General features: G+C 37.1%; 1 protein-coding gene and 2 long non-coding RNA genes across 8 annotated transcripts in view; 2 read left to right on the forward strand and 1 right to left on the reverse strand.

Moving 5' to 3' along the window:
* The first annotated feature begins 783 nt into the window (after positions 1–783).
* Positions 784–23,427, forward strand: part of LOC306998228 (sickle tail protein homolog) — a 68,875-nt gene continuing 46,231 nt past the window's right edge. For 5 of the 6 annotated variants that reach the window (XM_079612144.1, XM_079612139.1, XM_079612138.1 and 2 more), the window contains exon 1: positions 805–1,505. In XM_079612144.1, coding sequence (XP_079468270.1) covers positions 1,340–1,505 — 166 coding nt within the window. In that variant the 5' untranslated portion in view covers positions 805–1,339. Of the gene's footprint in view, positions 1,506–23,427 lie in introns of all 6 variants that reach the window. The other variant, XM_079612143.1, reaches the window with a different exon arrangement.
* On the forward strand, positions 15,094–16,611 carry LOC306998229. Its single transcript, XR_013797530.1, has 3 exons — positions 15,094–15,211; positions 15,357–15,472; positions 16,476–16,611. It is a non-coding gene; the product is annotated as an uncharacterized lncRNA (long non-coding RNA).
* LOC306998230 lies at positions 18,422–21,677 on the reverse strand. The gene is made up of 3 exons (XR_013797531.1): positions 21,178–21,677; positions 20,380–20,481; positions 18,422–19,702 (listed from the first exon to the last, which is right to left on the reverse strand). It is a non-coding gene; the product is annotated as an uncharacterized lncRNA (long non-coding RNA).

A 23,427-nucleotide genomic window follows, 5' to 3' on the forward strand; every position in this document is an offset into this window, starting at 1 on the left:
ATGAAGAGCAGACAGGTCTTGTTAAAGATCCTCTCTCCCCTCACAGGCTTTGCAGCACAATCAGTCTCATCACTCTTCTCCATCCCTCATTCAGGTTTATTTTAGTGTCACTCCGGAGGGGAATGGGAGAGACTTAGTAGGAGGACTGCTTTCGACATTTATTGTTTCGAGTAATTTTTTTCTTTCTTATAGCTTCAGGTTTTTTTTAAGTCTTTAATGACCTGAACTGTGCCATTATCGAATAGCGTGACAGTTATTCAGTTAACTTTAAAATAAGTTTGCCCCCTCAGCTCCAGATCCATAGTAACATGATCCAGATGGGGGCAGACTTACGTCAACATAACATGAGAAAATCATCTTGGATGTGTGGAAAGATGTTATGCAAGTTCAAGGTGAGGTGTAAAACAGAGTCAGTGTCACATTGCCTCCCAAAATTGCAAACCAGAAGCATTTTCACAAGTTTACTCAGACTTTTGAAAGCATGACAGACAGACAGACAGACAGACAGACAGACAGACAGACAGACAGACAGATAGATAGATAGATAGATAGATAGATAGATAAGTTCATTCAACATAGATACTGTAGTTTACCTCTGTGCTAATCATTCCAGAGCAGTACAATACTCACTAAATGTGGATAAGGTGGGGAGGGAGCTCCTAGCCTATCACAACCATGCATATGGGAGTAAATCTCTCTCCTCTCTCTCTCTCTCTCTCTCTCTCTCTCTCTCTCTCTCTCTCTCTCTCTCTCTCTCTCTCTCTCTCAGAATGTGACTTAGCAGTGGCTCTGGTCTGCATGCACAGCAGTAGGAAAGCAACTGACACACAGTGATCATCTCTGCTGGCTCCCTGGTTAAATCTGCATGGCGACTTAACACAGAGATTACATCTGCATTAAGAGCACTGTGTTTCACGAGCAACTACACAAGTTGATTAGAGCCTGATGCTTTCCTGGTGCTGGATTATTAGGAGGATTATTTCTCCAAAGCGGGAGAAGTGTTTTGACATCAGCATGTGCGTTTCTACATAGTGAGAGAGTTTATCAACCTCAGCTCTTCCAATGATCCAGTTTTTCAAGCATTCAGTTGTGTCTTCACTGTGCTGCCTCAAGCTGAACATATGATGGTCTCCAAGGACTCCTCAACTACTTCAACTGGTTTCACTCTCCAGTATTCGTCAGAGAAAGAATTAATTTGAACAGAGAACAGCAGCAAATTAATTAGTTGGATGTCAGGTTATCTGCAAAGTTTGGACAGGTGAAGGTGTGTGCAGTTTCAGAGGGAGGGGAGAATTTTGGAAAAATCCCTAACGCGAGTGCTTAAGGAGAACCTGGAGAGATGTCCAAACCTTCACATCTGGTCAAACCCTCCAAGCAATCCCGAAAGGAACCTCAAGGGAACCGTTCACACATGCTGGTCGTCGGAGAGAGGTTGATGAGGGCTGGCAGTGAGGGCAACCTGGTGAGATCCAGACCAACCCAGAAGTCTTCTGCCACCAATCCAGGTATCACTGCTTCATAAATCTAAATGTTGTTAGCACTATAGCAAGTGATTATATTGATTAAATGTATTTGTATATGTCACACTGCAAAATATTACACATGACCATGTACACGCATACAGATGATAACATTTCCGTGATTAGTTTAGATCGCCCATCTGAGGAGCTATTGTCCAGTATTCCTGACTGCAGCACATGAGTGCGCTTGTATAGTTTGGCTGATACCCCCTCTATATGGGGAGATTAAGGCAGGGGTTTAACCCTCACTGTTCACTCTGCTGATTAGTTACATTCCCCTCCTCATCATCAAATTCTCTCACATCACTTGACCTCATTGGTGCTAATCAAACCAGCCACTCTCAGCTAGACTCACCGAGTTACTCATGTTTTTAGAAAGTGATTGAATATAGATGAACACATCTATATTTGTAAATCTGATTTAAACATAACAATGAATAAAAATAGTTTATGAGCCAGAATGTTGTATCAGTCTATCTCTGTGCAATTTCAGACTGATTATAATGACAATTTATGTTGATTTTATCATCTCAGCTATATTTTACAGTTTTTCTGAATCGCTAAAACACATTTCTTGAAACTATCACTCACTTTCTCAAAACCACACAAAGCCAAATTTTCAAACCACATTCAGAGAACCTCTGACTCTTCTGGTCAAAATCAAACAATTGCCTCAAAACCATTGTATCTGTGCTCAAAATCAAACAATGCTTTCAGATCATACACACAGCAAGCAAAAATTATAAACACTACAGATAATTCGTTAGACACTACATACAAAATGGAGAACACTGAATCCAAAGCATGAAGTTGCAAGAAAAAAAAGTATGTTGTAACAAAGTAAACTAATTTTCCAATTATGTAAAAAGGGTAGGCTATAGTAATGACAACGTACAGTAGTAAGGTGAATAAATGGTATAGCCTACTGTATGCACTGCAAGTGTAGTATTGTAATGGATATTGTATAGTAGGTCCATTGAATGTCTGTATATTCAGCTCTTGCATACTGTGAAAAAGTGACCCAACTGCAAAAGCCAAAAAGGTTACAGTATAAAAAACTCTAAAAGAAAAGCATGTTATCACTCAGAAGATTTGTGCAACTGCAGAATCAAGGTCAATGAGAGATTTATTCTGCTTCAGCATCATGTCTTCATGTTGGGTCCGGCCGGAGGACTTTATCCACATCACAGACAATGTCATCTTTGCAGGCAAAGGGAAAAAACCCTAAAGCATACCCAGCCTTGACAGCATTCTCCACACCTGCTCTTCCTCATCCTCATCCTCCTTGTTCACCACCTCTTATACACATACTCTTCCTCCTCTCCCTCTTATATTGTATTTGTTACCATCCATTATTGGTATCAACATTGTGAGTGGAAATGTGTTTAGATTTTTGAAAAAAAGAGTGCATAAGATTTGCAAACAGTGTTTTAACTACCTGAACTTGTTTAATGTTTTACAGAAAGAGTGATTTATTTGACAAATTGGTTTAGGCTATTGCGAATTTGCTTCAGAGAATGGGGTTTAGTGTTTTAGCAATTCAGAAAAACTGTAATAAATGAACAATGACATCTGTGTGTACTTATGTGCACTGTTGTATCAACATTGGGGCCCAAAAAAGATTTGAGAAAACTATGTGATCTTCAGAGAGAACAGCAGTAATGAGAAGATCTCTGAGCTGATGTTGACTTGCAAGTTTGACAGTTCGGTTAGGCAAAAGTTTTGAAGAACTGTCACCGCTCTAATTAGGTCAGTTTAGCAACCACATGGTAGCTAATGGGTACAAGGATTGAGCCTTTTTATTAGGCTATACCAAACACAAAAACATTATTGTGCTTTGTCCTTGCAAGTTAGAAACACTAACTCACAGTAACTTATATTATTTCATTCAAATTTTGGCAAATTATCAGCCACTACCTTCCTTGTAATCCAAAATTAAGATTAAGCTCCATTAGGAGCTTTTAACACCCATGGAACCTTTCCATTGCACAAAAGGTTTTTTAGAGTGGAAAAGGGTTCTTTAGATTATTAAAATGTTTTACACTAAGACAAATATGGTTATTTTCAGAACTGTTCACTTAAAGGTTCATTGGGGAACCAAAATGGTTCGTATATGGCATCGCTATACGAAAACCCCCTTTTGGAATCTTTATTTTTAAGAGTGAAGTAATGTCAAGGTATGCTAATTTTACCCATTAATGAAAAACACCATTATAAAAAACTACAGTATAGGAACCATTTGTGAACTTGTCTTCTGGGTTTTGAAGTCATGGCTGCAGCACTCTATTACCCTTTTTTGTTTGTTTTATTCTGTGGCTTCCATAGACTGATACTGCAGAATTGTCATTTTCTACCAGGTAGGCTCCGCCCGCAAAACATGTCACCAAAATGTTTGCAGTCATTTTAATTTCAATGGTAATTTATACAAAGCTATGTACTACCATTTAAAAGTTTGGCGTCAGTAAAAAACAACAACAATTTATTACAGCAAGCATGCGTTAAATTGATTAAAAGTAACAGTAAAGTCAAAGACATGATTACAAAAAAATCTATTTCAAATAAATACTGTTCTCCTGAACGTTTTATTCATCAAATCGGTTTTCATCAAAATATTACGTAGCACTATATATATATAAATATATATATATATATATATATTGTTATTACATATCTGTTACTACATGTTTTTAAGTTGATTACAGTTTGATTTTTAGATGCCGTTACAGTATTTGGGATTTATACTTACGTATAGCGCCTATTTATGTTATCAGTCTCCAGTGACTTTCAAATGCCAAAATACCTTTATTTCACTTCAATGATTTTCACTCACACTGCTTAGAGAGGTATGAGATTGAAGGCACAGCCTTAAAACCACTGTCCCCTGCTGTCACCCATTCCCTCTGTCGGGTCTGTTAAAACAGAGATTTATTCTAGAGACAGCACCAATCCTGCCATGCTGCTGAAGATACAGTACATGACATTTCCACAGGCACAGAATCCAACACAGCGTGGACTCTTAAGAGTTCTTTCTACCCTCAGAGGCTCCAAATGTGCTGAAAGAGATTCCTCTGAAAAACCTGCAGCACCAATTTCCCTCATGAGTTGCCACCTAATTTTAAAGCCTCTTTTCTTGTGGCTATCTGTGCACTGAACTGCAGCCCATGTTTATAAAGAATGTATTTTTTTCCTATTCAGCTGAACTCCAAATGGCATTTTTAGCAAAAGTTCCACCTGAGATATGAGGGTTTGTTAACTAACTAATAGTACGCTACTAACTTTTGTGAAAGTAGATGAGTAAGTTTGTCCAAACTAGTTTGTCCTTGTACCCATTTGCTACCATGTCCAAAGTTGTCCATTACATATGTCAATTGATATCTTATTTTCATAACATTCAGATTTTATAATGAAATAATATTCCAACAATTCAAATAGGCCAGGTTAGCTGATTATTTAAAGTCCATATATCGCCTTCAGTTCATACTGCTGTTAGCACTTGTTTTCCTGTTTGTTAATTTGGACATTCAATATAAAGCCTATTAGCATTGGAAAATCTGATTCAAACTTGTGAATTAGTTCCTTTCTTTCTCCCACATGTATCATTAAAAAATCAGGACCATTCTATTAAGACGGCTCATTCAGAAAGGTTCATGTTAAGAACATAACTTATATTTTCAAACCATAGATTCACAAAATCTCACTATATTTATGAAATTTGCATAGCATTTGGAGGCTATTACATGGATAACCCCCCACCCCAAATGACCAACCTGGCCCTTCAGTAACTTCAAGCTAGCTGCTTTTTATTTGTAAAGCTTTAAATTATGTTTGCCTTTTTAGTGCTAGCTTGGGGAAAAGAATAAGAAATACATTTCAAAAGCAAGTGATATAGGCTACAGAAGAAATGGTGAAGAAATGCAAGGCTGGAGATCATTTGGGCCCCTATCTGCTAAATTGTGGGATTACATTTTCCTTCTCTGCAACTGTATGGCAAAAAAATTAAAGGGCACCTATTATGACATTTAAAATGTTCCTAATGTTGTTTTGGGAGTCCCCCAGTTTTACATGCATGCAATGACAAAAAACACTTTAGTTGTCGTATAATATGCATTTATTTTTACCTGATTTGCTCACCAACTCCCAAATGATTCGTTCAACGACTTACTTTTCCAAACCCCGCCTTTGCGCGACGCTAATCGTTGATTGGTCAGATGACGCAGCAGTGTTTACAGAGATAATACTTATTGTTTAACACGGAGTACAATAATGCTTTTATCAATTAAATTGTGTTATAATAATGATTATAGTCCACTGCTTTGTAGTTTGTAGTAAAAAACTAAAAATAAGATAAATAATTTAATGTTATGTTAGCGAGCATAGCCCAGAGTTCATATTGTAAAAGCACAATCAGTCTTTGTTTGCGTTAGCCCGATGCATAAACATAACGTTTAAAAAAAAAAAAAAAAAAAAAATGCAGTTATGTTACTACGAGGTATTCATCTATTCTATAAGACAACTCCGAAAACAACGACAAACACTTCACATATTTCAATACACTTGCCATTGAAGACCTAGAAGCTAAACGGTGCTTACACAACAGACAAAATAATTATTAAGCATGCTACATAAAACATAAAAGCAACAATTATTAATAACACTTACAGGTTGTGATACGGAGGATGAAGCTGATGCAAATACACTTGGAACTGAACCTTCCTTCAATATCAGCCGGCTCGCGAATCCAAGTTTGATTGCATTTAAGTTGGTAAAGCAATCGTCTTCAAAATGGCGCGAACAAAGCACAAGGCTCGGACTATACTTCTGTGGTATAGTTGTATATATGAATTGTAGCCACTTAGTCTTCAAATGCTGACTTCACTTGAGTCGCACTTCAGAACACAGCGTCTCGTCGCCATGAAGTTTTCCCTGGCCTTGGAGCGCAATAAGTGGGCGTATCGTATTCAAATAACTTGACAAGTTGACGTCATCTAGTCAGAGAAAAAGCTTCGGTCTTCTAACGATTCATAAAAATGACTCAGAGTCGACTCTTACTTTTGAAAGACAATAACTTTATATACGGTGCACTTTCATATTTCAAACTTTGCAGGATGTTTTTGTTCACTTAGATCCATGTTACACACTACATGAAAGGTAAATTTCAAAATTCCATAATAGGTGCCCTTTAAGTTCTCAGAAAATCTTCGGGAACAACAAATGTGTTCTCTTTATGATTTCCTCTAGAGTTAATGCTCATCACGCCATAAACCCTGTAAGAGAGAAACAGGATGTTTACACTAGAAAACATCACTTTAGCGTCTCCAAACTGTGTTTGTTTTATCATCAAAGCTTAAAATTTCTCTAAATCAGCTTACTAAACTGCTTATTGTACACAGAAAAGTGAAGATGTCTTCATTAGGGATGGGAATTGAAAACCGGTTCCACTCGAGAACCGGTTCTAAGTTTTATGAACCATCGATATTGTATGCCCTCGACGTTAACGACTCCTCTTATCGATGCTCCTGCTCCCAATCCCAGGCATAGTATATACAGACCGTGAACTCACAACTGTCCCTTTTGTCCTTTATCGGGCACCATAGCACGGTGCGCCAGAGCCCTGGTCGCGCGCGCGCACTCTTTCTCTCCGGAGCCAAGCGAGAATAGTATGAACAAGGCTTCACCATCTCCTAGGGGTGGGCAGATCGAGGCTTCATGAACTCTGAAACAGTTGAAGCAAATTTGCCGTATTTTGTCGAGGCTTTCAATTGGAATTATCTAATCATTTTATAAGATTATCAAGTGTATATAGCCTATGTTATCTTATCAATTGTCAGGGTTTGTTTTGTTTATTCTATGAATAACTCCGCTAAACTCTATTATTCATTTTATTTATACTAATGTCTAATTAAAACGTCTACAAATGTATAAAACTGATCAGAGATCAGGTAAAACCCACATACACATTGGTTCTCAGTGACTCCTCATGATTCATGGGTTGACAGAGATAATCGCCCCCAGTGGTGAACCATTAAAATTTCGAAGTGTTTCGAAACAGTTATGACGTAATGAAGCCTCGTTTACTGAAATCACATGACTCTGGCTGTTTGATACACGCTCCCAACCATTGATTCGGAAACAAAAGATTTGTAAAGGCTTCGAAGCTTCATGAAGCAGTGTTTTGAAATTGCCATCACTACCGTCTCCAAACTAAGCGCTGCCTTTCTCTCTCTCCCTTGCACATATTAATCTAAGTAAATCGACATGATGGTAAAAGGTCGGAAGACCAAAGTTTCATGTCGAGGATTCTGAGATTTTTTTTCCTGAATTAGCGCTGGGTATTAACTAAAATACGTTGCCTTATCTTCGCTGAAAAGCTTTCCGCACATTCAGCTGACATAAACCACACTTTGAATAACACTGTGAACAATGAACAATGAAATGTTTTCTGTGTTGACACAAATCTTGTGGGACGTTCTACACACAACGCGTACACGTCCGATAATGACACGTCCAATACGCGAACTAATGACTCCTTTGAACCGATTAATTTTAAAGGGATACTTCACCTCTGGAAAGATAAATGTGTTTTTAAAATGGGTCATTTATGTAGTAGAAATGTGAAATCATTTTTCAATTTGGAGCCTTCTAGACTGAGAAAAGCCAGAAAATGTATTTTTGTTTCATGCGGATGAAAGACAACAATGCACTTGCTTCGCTGCCCTACGAGGCCACTACCAAGCCACGCCTACCGGTAAGAGCGCAGTTAAACAACTAGGCTAGGCTACTAGTTGACTCGAAACTTAAAAGACGCCGTTTTATTGTGAGTCTCCGTGACAAGTCTGTCCGGGATTTCAAGATCGCCCAAAATGTCAGAGATTCGGCTTTTGCGTTCAACAGTAGCCATTTATTATGTTTTACTGTGAGAGTATCTCTCAGGGAGGAGCGGGAATTTTCTTAGCAATGCTAAAACGCACATCAACCGATCACTTGTTTAGCATTCATGTAAACACTACATTCAGATTCACCAATTGGAATGAATTCAGTTAGATTGAAACAAAAGGTGTGCGTGTAAACAATGAATGGCAACTGTAAAAAGCAAAAGCCGAATCCTGGACATTTTGGACATCCTCGACAGCCGGACATGTCCGGGAAAAAGGATGTATGGCAACCCCTACTACTCAGCTTTCTCCACAGAGCAAGAGCCTGTTAGCTTAGCTTCCAAAAAAAGATGGCTGACACTATTTGTACATTCTGTGAGTAAGATCCCACCCTCTATGGGATGGTTGAAAACATGCGGAACTAGCAACTACTACTAGTACTGGCTGCAGTCTCTAGCCTCTGGCCAAAAAATCCTCCGATGACGCAAAATGACGATTTTTGCATCATCGGAGGATTTTTTCCAGACAAAAAATACATAAATCTCTCGTCTCATGGAGACATGATGGAGGGAAGCATGGTAATTCTAAAATACTACAGGTTTTCTACTGACACAAAGCTTAATGCTAAATGCTGAAGTATCCCTTTAATGAATGCTTAAAGGGGTCATATAATGCCATTTAAGTTAATATGATTCTTTAGGGTCTAAATTAAAAGTTTGTAATATACTTTAATTAAAAATTATCATTAGTATTGTAAGAAAACACTCTTTTTACTTGGTCAAAAACAGCTTTGTTTTCTGCACGCCATTTAAGTGCATGTGTCTTTAAATGATAATGAGCTTTGCTCATCCCGCGTCTCTGTTCTGTGGGGCGTTTTGACACAACACACGTGGAGTGTTGCCTTGACAATAGTTGAGGGTATATTTTGGAGAAAGAATGGCAGCGGGAGTCTCTGAGGACACATCTGTGCAACCGTATCAATTTGAACCGGAGTTGGACCCAGAACAAGAAGTTCGACAATTAAGGCTCGAACAGGACGTTTCTGAATGGTTGGTTAACATAATATCACTTTGATCTATCTTTGTATGTACTGGCAGGGTAGAGTAGTGAGATACGAACGCTATGTGTTACTGATGTATACGTTAGTTCATTGACAGATTGATGTTACAGCTAATGGTCATGAAAAACTTTTTTTCATTAAATGTAGGCTTGTCAGTGATGAATAAAACTTTACACTCACATCTTCTGGAGGTGCAGCAGGAACACGAATAGTTGGTACCGATTCTTTTTTTCTTTAGGTAACAGCTTCTTAGCAAAATAGCTTTACTGACCCTTATTTATAAAGCAGTCTGGTGAGAAATGATTCGTGCAAACTTGAAAGCATTGACGTTGATCGTGGGGAATATTCCCTTCGGAAATAAAACTCAGCCACTGTGTCTTCAGCGGTTCAGATTTAGGAACATCAAACTGACTGCTGTGTTTGTCATTACACCCAAGAAAAGAACACCACAATTGCTTAGACGCCATTCTGAAATTCTAAATTTCACATTCAAAAATATGAGACACCAGCGTTAAAGTCAATGGAGCGCTGTGAAAAAGTGGGAGACCTCTGTGGGAGCTCGTTCTTGGCTGCGCTGTGATTGGTCAATCTACATTCTAGGGTGTGGCTTAGCCAAAGGCGAATTAACAATCGTGGGAGGGGCGTCCGACCGTGTGACTCACACGGTCAGACAGCTAGATTTGAGACAGAGGAAAACATACAAGAAGATAAAAAAAAAAAAACACTGGATGGATTTTTATCATCATGTGATGGTTGTGTACAGGCACTGCCAACACACATTTCAATACAATCAACTTGTAAAAGTGTATGTACCATTATATGACCCCTTTAAAACAACTGATCTTTCCAACACTGAACTCACGAGACGTCTGAATCGGTGTATAACTAATCGGAACCACTTTACAATAGTGTTCCATTTATTACATAAAAAGTACAGTTAGCTTACTCAAGTGTAAGCTTTAAAACAAATAAAACCACTCTTTTTTTTGCCGAAAAACCATGTCTACTTTTTTCCACACAGTGCTATCAGGAATTGATAAGAGAATCGTTAAAGAATCTGATCGATAAGCAGAATCGTAATTTGCATTTATATTTATAAAATCTTATCAATTCCCATCCCTAGTCTTCATCTTGCTGAACTGAACTTTGATGCTCTGTAGTTATATAACCTCCCCGCATCTGCCTCTGATGCACTAATGTAATACAGGAATTAGCCAGATCTTCATGTGCCGTTACGTCAGCTTAATCAGCAGGAAGCGATATGGTTTGACATCAGTGTGATCTCACACAGGATGTGTGCATGTCTTGTCCCGTTCCTCTCTGCTGCCCTGTCCAACCTCATTTTTGTCCCTGCCACCAGCTTAGCTCTGTAGCATTCTCAGTGTTTCCACAGCTTTGGAGCAAAACAGTACAGAAAACACAGAGTATGCAGAGCACAACAACCTCTTCTAAAAATAAATAAAATAGTTTTTTTGAAATTATGAAGCTTATTTTTTTCCAAAAGAATCAATCCTGTGTCCACATTAACATTCCTGTCATTCAGTGGCACGTTCTGCATGGAAGAACTGCAGAATGCTGGTTAATATACAGGCCACTTCTGTGCAATTTTCTGATAATGATTTAGAGTTAAAAGCTGCTGTGAGCATGCGTTCAGTCTAATCTCCGATCGAGTTCAGTTTGTCCGTTTATATAGTTGCTGAGCCCAGGAATATCAGTCCTCACTGTTGAACCACAGATACTTCAAAACTTGAGTGGGCCAAGATCCACACTGCAGAATGCTTAGCTTGGCCTCTTCAGCCTGAGTTATTAAAGATACACCCCCACACACACACAACGAAAATGGGCTATAATGAGACTTAGTGGTGACTGGAGGGAGAAGATGGCAGTAGCTCTTCCTCGGGTTGCACTATCCTTCTTCTCAGATAATTTATTTCCTACTCATTATAGTCAGGAAAGAAGATTCATTTCAGATCATTTGCCAGCAGAGGCTAGTCTGTGTCAAATAATAATTCTGTAGAACTGATTTCAAAGTGTTTGTTTGACAAGCCACTGACTTTATGCCGCTCATTTTATTTTGTTTATTTTGAAATAGCCTGTGAGTAAAGTGGGACGTGAGTAAAGTCACACTAATCAGACATTCACAATGTTTCACAAGTATAAGTGTTGTAACTGGCAAGAGTGGTGTGTGGTATTGAATGGAGACAGTTTCCTGAGGTAACACATTAACAAAGGTGGAGGTCATGTTTAATTTAAAAAATAGTGTGGTTTGGTATCTCGGTAACACTTTACAATAAGGTTCATTAGTTAACATTAGTTAACTACATTAGTTAACGTTAACTAATAATGAACTGCACTTATACAGCATTTATTCATCTTTGTTAATGTTAATTTCGACATTTACTAATACTTTATTAAATCTTGTTAACATGAGTTAATGCACTGTGAACTAACATGAACAAACAATGAACAGCTGTATTCATATTAACTAACATTAACAAAGATTCATAAATACTGTAACAAATGTATTGTTCATGTTAGTTAATACATTAAATAATGTTTAATAAATGAACCTTATTGTAAAGTGTTACCGGTATCTCTTTCTGCCTCTTCTCTTTTCTCTCTTGTCTTGTATGTTGTTTTTCACACACACACTCAGACAAGGCATGAGATGTATTTCCAATAGTATGATTTGGTGGTTTTGTGGCTAGATAGCTGGTTTTGCTATTTTCAGGGCATTTTTTGTGAGTTTAGTAAAAGTTACAGTGCAAATTTACAAAATAGTTAAGAAAATAGAAACTTTCAATAATGAGAGAGACCTGACATTAAACTAAATGCAAAATTAACATTCCAAGCTCAAAGTGAGCAAAGTTCTTCAATGTGCATAATGAGCCAAGAAGAAAAAACTAATGTACATAACTTGAGCTCTTTATTACTGCCCATGCAAGAAAAAGCTCTGTCAGTGGTCTGTACACATGTATCGAGAACAGTTTATTATGTGCATCCTCATTTGAAGCTTTAACTTTTTTTAAATTACTTTTATTGCACAGCAATGAAAACAGAATACGTCATCTTTATGCTTGGCTGCAACTGTCCTTTTAGATAACTACAACAGATGCTGTCAAATCACAGAAGCATCTTGTAGCTGTCATACAAGGACAACACTAAATTTCCCAATGCTTCAACTGCTTCCAAACAAGCCTGGTCTTAATAGATCAAAAGCCACTGGTTTTAACATGCCACACTGTTCCTTTTTATAGCTAGATATTTGGGGTTCATGTCTGAGCCCTTGTCTTGACAAACACTAATGTTTTGAGTGCTTTTTCATTTTCTTATATCTTTAACCACCTGAATCATAGAAGTAGAAGTCTGTAAAGTCTGTAAAATTCCTTCTGTTTTAATGCAAGTCTTGTATGATGAAGGTGATTTTAAAAGAATGCATTTTGTAGCTTGATGCATAATTGTAGGCAAAAGGTTTTTTTTTTCTGTTTTTTTTTTTTTTTTGGAGGGGGGCATTTTCAGCCATTGATAAATTACACAGTTATATTACATTTGTCACTGGTTAGTCTGCCCAGAAAGGCTAGTAATTTGGTACTGTACACTGTCTAGTCCACATAATGGTATTATTTCTTGTTTAGGCACAGCATTAAAAAAAAAGAGAGATTAGAGTCCCTCATTCCTGCTCTTTTAACCACCTCACCATTGCTCCCTGTCAGAAGCTCTACTACCAACCCAGTCTCACGGCAGTTCGTGATATGGTCACGTAATTTAATCTATTGATTCGTGACACGGGCACGTTAATTTCGTTATTTTCGTAATTGCAGCACGTTTTTTAAACTAATGTATTTCAATGGGAAGCATCTTTCGTGATCAGAGCACGATTCTATAGCAGAGAAGCTGTTTAATCAACAATTATTCACGAGATCTTATCATGGTTTGTGTATTTATTTTAATTATATTATTTCTGTCTTATTGCCAGGGAAGCTGGATTATTTTTCTGTTTATTGATATTTAAAAAATTATTTTATTAGTAGGAAATCGCGCTGAAGAAGTCTCATTCCGAAGACCTCGCGATATTTGGCATCAGTTCACGTGTGCCATATGTTGGTAAGTAGTCGTAAATACGCTGTCCTAATAATGTTTGATATAATGTATTTTCTGTGTGTCGAAATTAATCAGATTAGCTCAAGTTCAGTCACTGCATTATATCTGTCATCTCCACGGAGGCTTTGCGTTTCATTGCTTTCTATGAAAATGGTTTCTATGGTGATTAACCCTGTCACGTGATGTGCTAGAGTACACCTTCAATCAGTTAATCATATTATTCATATCAGGTTTTTAAGTTGTACAATTAGTGCCAAAGTTGTATGTGTAGTAGAAGCACAGTAAAAACAACACCATGCTTTTTACCACAGTAACATTAGTTTTACTGTGATAAGTGTAGTAAAAAGACAGTAATCACACAACTTACCATGCTTTTACCACACTATTGGTAGTTTTAATGTGGTACTTATTGTAAATGCACAGTAACCACAACACTAACCATGCTTTTACCTCAGTAACCTCAGTTTTACTGTGATGGGTGTAGTAAAGGACAGCAATCACAAAACTTACCATGCTTTTACCTCAGTATTGGTCGTTTTAAAGTGATAATTGTTGTAAATTATGCATATTAACCACAACACCTACCATGCTTTTAATGCTTAATAATGTAACATCCAATATTTGTAAGGAAAATCAGTACTTTTTCCTTTAAATAAACCTATATATTATAATGATATTTTATTTTCTCTTTTTTCAGCTGAAAAGACCAAAAGGGCCTTTCGGACTCAGTCAGCCCATTATTGTTTGAGGACAAGTAAACGGAGGAGACGGACCGCTGCAAAGACAAATATTCGCAATGGTACGTATGTGTTGGTTTTAACCCTAAATCAAACATTTTATCAAAGCATTTGTTGTTTCTTAAACCTGTTCTTACAAAACCCATAGCCCAATCAGTGTGAACAGTCTCAAAGTCTTAATAATTCACAAGATTTAACAAGTTGTCAAATTCGTACGATACTAGTACATATTTGTATACTCGTACATAATCTTGCAGCTTTTACTCCTAGTCCTCATTGGCTACTGCCTCAATTCCTGTACATATTTATCGCAATATTTGTAAATCAGTTGCGCCCCTTCTTGGAAAGTAGTCTGATGTCCCACACACTGTCCGAAAGTTTATATTAATTGCATTGTGTTCAAATTATTACAAATTAGTCCCTGTCATGTTCCAATGTCCAATGATACATGTTGTCTCTCCACACCTCATAACCTACCTCTGTTTGCAAGAGTGGAAAAGCTCATCTGACTTGTCACATGACATCAGATACGCGATTATTTTGTCGTAATCAGATCAGTTACACTGCTGATAACTGTCCCGTTTGCATGTAAATCATGTTATTTTTAAACGAGTTCATATGATTATTGCTTGCTATTAAAGACATACTTTTATTCATAGAAATGCCCACATATCAGTGAACGTATTACATAAACATGCTTTTAACATTTAATTATGCAACACTCTTTACAGAAATAAATCCTACAGTTGTATAACTGACTGCTTGCATGTAATGTAATAAAATTACCTTCCTTTCTGTATTGCAGGATTACTTTACATCTCTACGACTACAACATCACACTCAACAGCTCTTTTAAGAGCCAACCCTCACAAGAGCTACTAGTGAGTCGCAGCGGATCTTGCCGTGATCAGCCCTTCCCAGGTAAAGTTTCTAGAAGATTTCAATCAGTATTTACTCATCAAATGCTCTCTCCTGAATCATAAGGTAAATTATAACTGTCTTAATTTATGTTTCAAGAACAATAGTAATTGCACATAGAGTAAGTAGAGACTTTCTTGTTTTACAGCAGAGAAGGAAGACCAGTCCTTATATCAACACAAGCTAATCGAATAAGTCCTTTGTTTCGGGTGAGGAAGGAACATCTGGTGCCCAAAGAAGACAGAAAGGTGCGCAAATCCATTGGTATGTCTTGTATTGAAACAATGCTGTAATATGTAGTACATAATTTGATGTTGACAATTTTACATTGTACAGGTTATCACTTGGTTTTTGACCAAGTGAAGCTCTTGAAACAAGTGACAGAAGAGTATGTAGTCTTGAAAAAAATCAAGCATCACTTGCAAAGGCAAAAGAGACCATGCCTTTCTTAAAGATATTTTAAAATAGGTTGCTGTTGATATGGGTAAAACATTTTTTGTTCAGTACTTAGCTTATATTATTTGCTGAAATATTTTATATATATATATATATATATATGTGTATAAAATAAATCAATGTGTATATTATATAATGTACTGACTGCTGCTTTGTAAATTTAAATCAGGAACGGGCAACTCTGGCCCCTTTGCATTCTCCTTTTTGAGGTTGAGAGTTTTCCTCCAACCCTAATTGAGCACATATGAAAATCTTCAGCTTTACTTATCGACAATAGGCAGGAGGGTTTGAGGTTGGAGCTAAATCTGCAGGACAGTGGATGCTAAGGGCCAGAGTAGCCCATCACTGCTTAATATATCGCAGAACATAGGCCCCGTTTACACGAAGTGAAGACACAGATATTTCCCTGCGGTTTGGCCTCTCGTTTACACGATAACCCAGTTTTTATCACAGAAAACGATTATTTCTCTCCAAAAAACTCCAGCCAAAGTGGAGATTTTGGAAAACTTTGTTTGCACGTTTGCATGTAAACTGAGTTTTAGGCAACGACGTCATAATATGAGACTATTTTCGCGATTCTGATTGGCTAACGTGGGCTTGAGCTTCTCGTTACACTGCCACCTACAGGTTTGGCATGCTCTGGACGGCATATACACGGGTTCATGTGCACGATGTTATTTTTAAAAACGAAGAGGGGTGAAATGTCCGTTTATGAAAATAGCCGTCCACGTGTAAACGTAGCCATAAGCTGACATGACTGTCCATTAAACAACTTAATTTGTAATGTTTGTGTTTTTTGCTTTACTTTCAGAGGACTGGAGAACACCTGACAATGGGATGTTGAGACTTCTTCCTCTGGTTGAGAAAAGCTACACCACATCAGTGATCACATCTTCTGTTCTTCTGTTGTACTGTAGGGTACAACTGAACAAACTGTTTAGACGAGGAAGAAGAACATGAACATGATAGAGACATGTACAGGGAAGAGCAAGAAACCAGTTTAGCTGTGATAATGAATCATTATTTTCCAACACAATATCAAATCTGTTTTCTGTATCATAGGTGACTGAATATGATTCTCTGGCACTCATTTTGTGGCTCAGCAGCTGTGAATGGATTAATATGATGTTAATGTATTTTTGAAGACACATTTTTATTTATCTTGAATCTCATTGTCTTAATGCTACTTTATGTCCTCCAATAAAGTGTTGTGTAATAAAGTATGGTGAATATTGTTTATTGAAAGTGGTGTTTGGTACAGTAAATAAAAACAATATTTGAGAATTTTTTATTTCTTATTTCTTTAGTTTAGTTCATAATTTAAAAACAAATACTGGTACATATAATTAATTACCATGACTCTTTTTCTTAGGACATACACATTTAGATCTGGTTAATTATATTTGGGCCAAAAGTTGCAACAAAACAATGCAACAAAAGTTGCACATACTTGCATGTATAAGCTGCAACTGCAATGTTTGCAGTGAAACAAAGGGAAGCTATGTGAATAACAAGGCTGCAGTGGCTATCTTGCTATAAACACTGAAGATGATCCATGTTGATCATTCTAGAACATCTACTAGCCTACTGCATTTAAAATGAAAGCATAGTTACTGATGTCAGGCATATAAGCAGCAATCAAGGGGTGAAAAGGAAATGTTGGTACTGTTTTGTTTTTGTTTGTTTTACTGAATGGTGCATTATCCCTGTGTAATAGTGTGTGTAGATCTGTGTAGATTGTACTGCACTTTCCACCCCCAAGGGCCCAGCATCGGCCCCCAGAAGAGCAAAAAACTGCACATTTCAAATGGCTGTAACTCACAGTCCGGTTAATGTATCAAAGAGAAAATCGGCAGGACAACTGCTCATGCTATGTTTACTAAATAATGTTGGGCCCAGTTTTCTGACATATACAGAAAGCTGGCATAAAGGTTATTTTTAAAGTGCTCACAGTAAATTATCAAATTTCAGCCTGTCCCTCATATATGTCATAAAGGTTTGCACAATGAACAAATTTAGATATCCAGTTGTCCATTAAAGATATTATTTATTTAACATTTATTGTTTCATTACTAAACGTTTTAAACTACATTACCCAGATATCTTTGTCATGCTATCAATGGAACAGGAAACATTGTCCTGTAGTTCATTGAAATGGGCAGACATGCTTAGGGTTAGGGTAGGGATCTCAGTAAAGGAACAATTTCTCACAACATAGAGACACTTTATCATTAACTTTATGTATAACTAACGCAATAATAACACCAAAACATACTTTGTAACATGAAGCGCCGTTTTATATGGGTTAAACGATAGTCCAATCACAGCGAGCTCTGCGATAAAGTCACAGCCAATAACAACCCAGCTGAACAGATGCGTCACACTTACTTGCCCATTTATGGTAAATGATGACAGATCTCTTCTGGTTCCGGCTACAGGGATAGTTACCTTAAATATTTCATATTTAAACCCAAACAATATTTGGGCTGTAATGTATTAATTCTAATTAAATTATAATACTCACATTTAAAAACAAAAGACTCCTTTGTGTGGTTACCATCCAAAAACGAGATCACATGATCAATGACACAAATGTGCTTATTTGATTAGAACGATTCATAAATACATTTGAAAGAGAAACTTTTTTCTAAGCAATGTGCTTCTAACATTTATTTACAGTGTATGTATAGTATATCAAAGGTATATCAATTATATTCAAATAAATGTAACAAAATCACAATGAATGCACACAATTTTGAAAGCATATTCCAATATTTAATGTCAAACTGTTTAAAGACAAATGTAGTGCCAAACCTACGCACAACAGTATAAAAATAAGTTAATTATATACATAAAAAACAGGTATAAGATACAGGGGCAATCTATTATAGGGACATATACAGTAACATTAAAAAAAAATAGCTATGATGAAGTTATATTTTTACAAACCAAGAGATGAGATTCAACTTTGTTATGTGAAAATATATTTGTTTCTTCGCTTTAAAGAACAAATAGGCAAAAACGTAAGCACAACGTTTTACATTCTCAACTTTAATTCTATATCCTTGTGATCATTAGTCACTTTTATTGTCACTAAATGAAAGGCAACTTATAATAATTGATTATAAATGTCAGTAAGAAAATGCTTCAATAAAATACATTCACGGGTATATTACATTTACATTAACCAGGTAGTAATGATGTTACCATATATGTAGTTATGGTGGACATTTACTATAGTGACCACTGTAATAAAAGGTTTAATGAAGCTAAATGTAAGACATTAAGTCCATCTAAATGTAAAGGTAACAAACTCAGAATAATGTCCAGTATGTCAAGTGTCTCATTTCTGTAATATTCTTTCAGCACCAATAATAATTCCATAAATATTGATTGTTTTCTAAAGGTTTTCCTGAACACTCTCACTATCTTCAATTGTTCGGAAAAACACCTGCTATACACTTGCAGAAATATACATTTGTCTATTGCATCATGAAGTCACTGCATGACTAGAACTAATGGATGGCAATGAATATGTCCTTTAGCAAAACACCTGATGAGCACTGACGCTTCTTTGATAAAGGCATTAGGCAGACATCAAGCACAGTTTATGAAGCTGAAAAGAGAAAACACAATGCTTTAACAATATGGAAAAAAGATAAATCACTATTTTCAATATTGGTTCTGCATATATCAAAGAGATCCTGAGGAGGAGTGGGACTTCACATGAAGACTTTCAGAAACTGTGACAGAGCAAAGGGTGCACCTCGCTGGACACATCCGTCGCATGCCCAAACAACACCACCCAAAGACAGTGATGAAGTGGACACCACCAGGAGGATGCAGGAGACCGGGAAGACCTGGGAAGACATGGAGACAGATGTTTCACGAAGAGCTGAAGAATGTCAGTGTCCCATGGGAAGATGCGGAGAACTTGTCCACGGATCGAATACGTTGGAGGACACTTGTTGCCCAATGTGCCCAGCACAGGACTTGATGATGATGTTGGGAGTTTATCCATAACTGTAGGATTTATTTCTGTAAAGAGTGTTGCATAATTAAATGTTAAAAGCATTTTTATGTAATACGTTCACTGATATGTGGGCATTTCTATGAATAAAAGTATGTCTTTAATAGCAAGCAATAATCATATGAACTCGTTTAAAAATAACATGATTTACATGCAAACGGGACAGTTATCAGCAGTGTAACTGATCTGATTACGACAAAATAATCGCGTATCTGATGTCATGTGACAAGTGCTTTTCCACTCTTGCAAACAGAGGTAGGTTATGAGGTGTGGAGAGACATCATGTATCATTGGACATTGGAACATGAACACAACAGACAGGGACTAATTTGTAATAATTTTAATGAATACACAATGCAATTAATATAAACTTTCTGACAGTGTGTGGGACATCAGACTACTATCCAAGAAGGGGCACAACTGATTTACAAATATCGCGATAAATATGTACAGGAATTGAGGCAGTAGCCAATGAGGACTAGGAGTAAAAGCTGCAAGATTATGTACGAGTATACAAATATGTACTAGTATCGTACGAATTTGACAACTTGTTAAATCGTGTGAATTATTAAGACTTTGAGACTGTTCATACTGATTGGGCTATGGGTTTTGTAAGAACAGGTTTAAGAAACAACAAATGCTTGATAAAATGTTTGATTTAGGGTTAAAACCAACACATACGTACCATTGCGAATATTTGTCTTTGCAGCGGTCCGTCTCCTCCGTTTACTTGTCCTCAAACAATAATGGGCTGACTGAGTTCGAAAGGCCCTTTTGGTCTTTTCAGCTGAAAACAGAGAAAATAAAATATCATTATGTATAATATATAGGATTATTTAAATGGAAAAGTACTGATTTTCCTTACAAATATTGGATGTTACATTATTAAGCATTAAAAGCATGGTAGGTGTTGTGGTTAATATGCATAATTTACAACAATTATCACTTTAAAACTACCAATACTGAGGTAAAAGCATGGTAAGTTTTGTGATTGCTGTCCTTTACTACCCATCACAATAAAACTGAGGTTACTGAGGTAAAAGCATGGTTAGTGTTGTGGTTACTGTGCATTTACAATAAGTACCACATTAAAACTACCAATAGTGTGGTAAAAGCATGGTAAGTTGTGTGATTACTGTCTTTTTACTACACTTATCACAGTAAAACTAATGTTACTGTGGTAAAAGCATGGTGTTGTTTTTACTGTGCTTCTACTACACATACAACTTTGGAACTAATTGTACAACTTAAAAACCTGATATGAATATGATTAACTGATTGAAGGTCTACTCTAGGCCTACTGTATAGCACATCACGTGACAGACAGTGTTTAATCACCATAGAAACCATTTTCATAGAAAGCAATGAAACTCAAAGCCAGATATAATGCAGTGACTGAACTTGAGCTAATCTGATTAATTTCGACACACAGAAAATACATTATATCAAACATTATTAGGACAGCGTATTTACGACTACTTACCAACATCTGGCACACGTGAACTGATGCCAAATATCGCGAGGTGTTCGGAATGAGACTTCTTCAGCGCGATTTCCTACTAATAAAATATATTTTTTAAATATCAATAAACAGCAAAGCAATCCAGCTTCCCTGGCAATAAGAACGAAATAATATATTTAAAATAAATACATAAACCATGATAAGATCTCGTGAATAAATGTTGATTAAACAGCTTCTCTACTGCAGCCCGATAGGCAGATAGAATCGTGCTTTGATCACGAAAGATACTTCCCATTGAAATACATTAGTTTTAAAAAACGTGCTGGAATTACGAAAATAACGAAATAAACGTGCCCGTGCCACGAATCAATAGATTAAATTACGTGACCATATCACGAACTGCCGTGAGACTGGGTTGCTACTACACAGGAGCAAACAGCAGAGGAACGATCCTTCTCAGGACCATAATGAATTTCTCCTCCGCTCATCTGTGCTGTTTGGGATGTGTGCTGTACACGCTCACTGAGAGTGTAGTGAACCATTGCAGCATGGCAGTCCAGAGGACCCTGCTTCAGGGCACAAGTGAACTAGATCAATCAGCTTGGCTTTGTCAACCTAGGAAAGCCCTCCACCACCACCATTACATCTGTGTCCCTCCCTGCACTGTGCTGCTTTAAGGTGTCACATCCTTTTGGCAGCCTTTTCCTTTTTAAATCAAAACACTGACTGAGACAGTTCCTCAAATACATTCTTTATGTCTCCTACAAATCAGTTCATGACTGACTCAGGGGCGTTTCCTCCGAGGAGGCAAGGGAGGCAGGCAGTGTCTCCTCAAAAAAATTGGATGAGAAAATAATCAATAGTAAAAAAAAAAAAAAACTACGCAAATATCACAATATGTGACATTAAAAAAAGTGTAAAATTCACTTGTTTTTATAAAGTAACACTGTCCAACAGCCTGTTTAGATTATACCCTCAAAGGTGCAATTTTTTCCCCAAACCACTTCACCAGAAATCTCACCCTGCAGCTAATTTCATTGGTTACGGTTACAGTGACGGGTAGGTTTAGTGATCATCAATGTTTGATGTGGGCAATCAGTACTGTGATTGACAGACATGACCAATACAATCTTAAGAATCGGCTGCAGGGTGGAGTTTCAGCTGAATTGGTTTGGGGGTCTTGTCACACCCCCAAAGCATGCGGTGAGTTTGATGGGGGAAAGTCACGTGAGAAGAGACAATACCTCCATAGCGCTATGATTGGATATGATAGGTTATCAATGAATATGATTGGCCACTAGTGTTTGCTAATAACAAGGGTTTCTGAATTCTACATAAAGGCCCTTTATATTAAAAGTTGTTTATATATATTTAAAGTCTATTAGCTAAATGTTAAAAGTGATGGCTTCCAATTATTTATGTAATGTTGAATTGCTTTAGTTACTAATTTTATACCCAGAAATTGATGGGGGGGAAAATCCATTTGACATCAGTATCAGTATTGGTTTCAGTGATACTGGCCAGTATTTAATAAAGATATTTAAAATATAGGGCCCTATTTTAACAATCTGAAAGGCGGATCCTGGGCGCTGTTGCTATTATACCGGCGGGATAAACGACTCTTGCGCCCGACGCAAATCTAAAATGGTTTGGTCTGAAGTAGCTTCATTATTCATAGGTGTGGTTTGGGCGTAACGTGAAATAAACCAATCAGAGCGTCATCTCACATTCCCTTTAAGAGCAGGCACACTTGTTCCCTGGCGGATTGCTATTATAAAGGCAGATTTGCCAAGCGCACGCCAGGAGCGATTCACAGCCGAGGAGACCGGCGTTCTCACCAGGGCCGTAAAATACAGAGAAGTGACATTGGGGATGATGGGAGAAACTCACCCAGATTAGCTTCGGTTAAACAGGCGTATAATTTGGGTAAATGTGTAATCTAGATTTATTTATTTTTTAATCTAGATAGATTTTTTTCACATATTCACGGACACAACAATGATTTCCCTCGTGTGTTAATATTTTTCCTTGTAATAATGTATAATTTGCAAAAATGAAAACTGCTGCGTCTGTTTATATTAGAGAATCAAAGTGTATGCGCGTTGTTCACACGCTACATAATGGCCAAGCACGCGCCCTTAAAATACCATATGACTAACGCGCAATGCGCCAATGTCTTTAGACTGGGTTTTTCCTGGTCAGTGGCGGAATTACTTTCTAAAACTGGAAAATAGCACCAGGGAACCTTTGCAACGGAACACGCCTCCTCTT

The sequence above is a fragment of the Phoxinus phoxinus genome (genome assembly GCF_949152265.1).
Source record: "Phoxinus phoxinus genome assembly, chromosome: 5".
Classification (NCBI taxonomy): domain Eukaryota; kingdom Metazoa; phylum Chordata; class Actinopteri; order Cypriniformes; family Leuciscidae; genus Phoxinus; species Phoxinus phoxinus.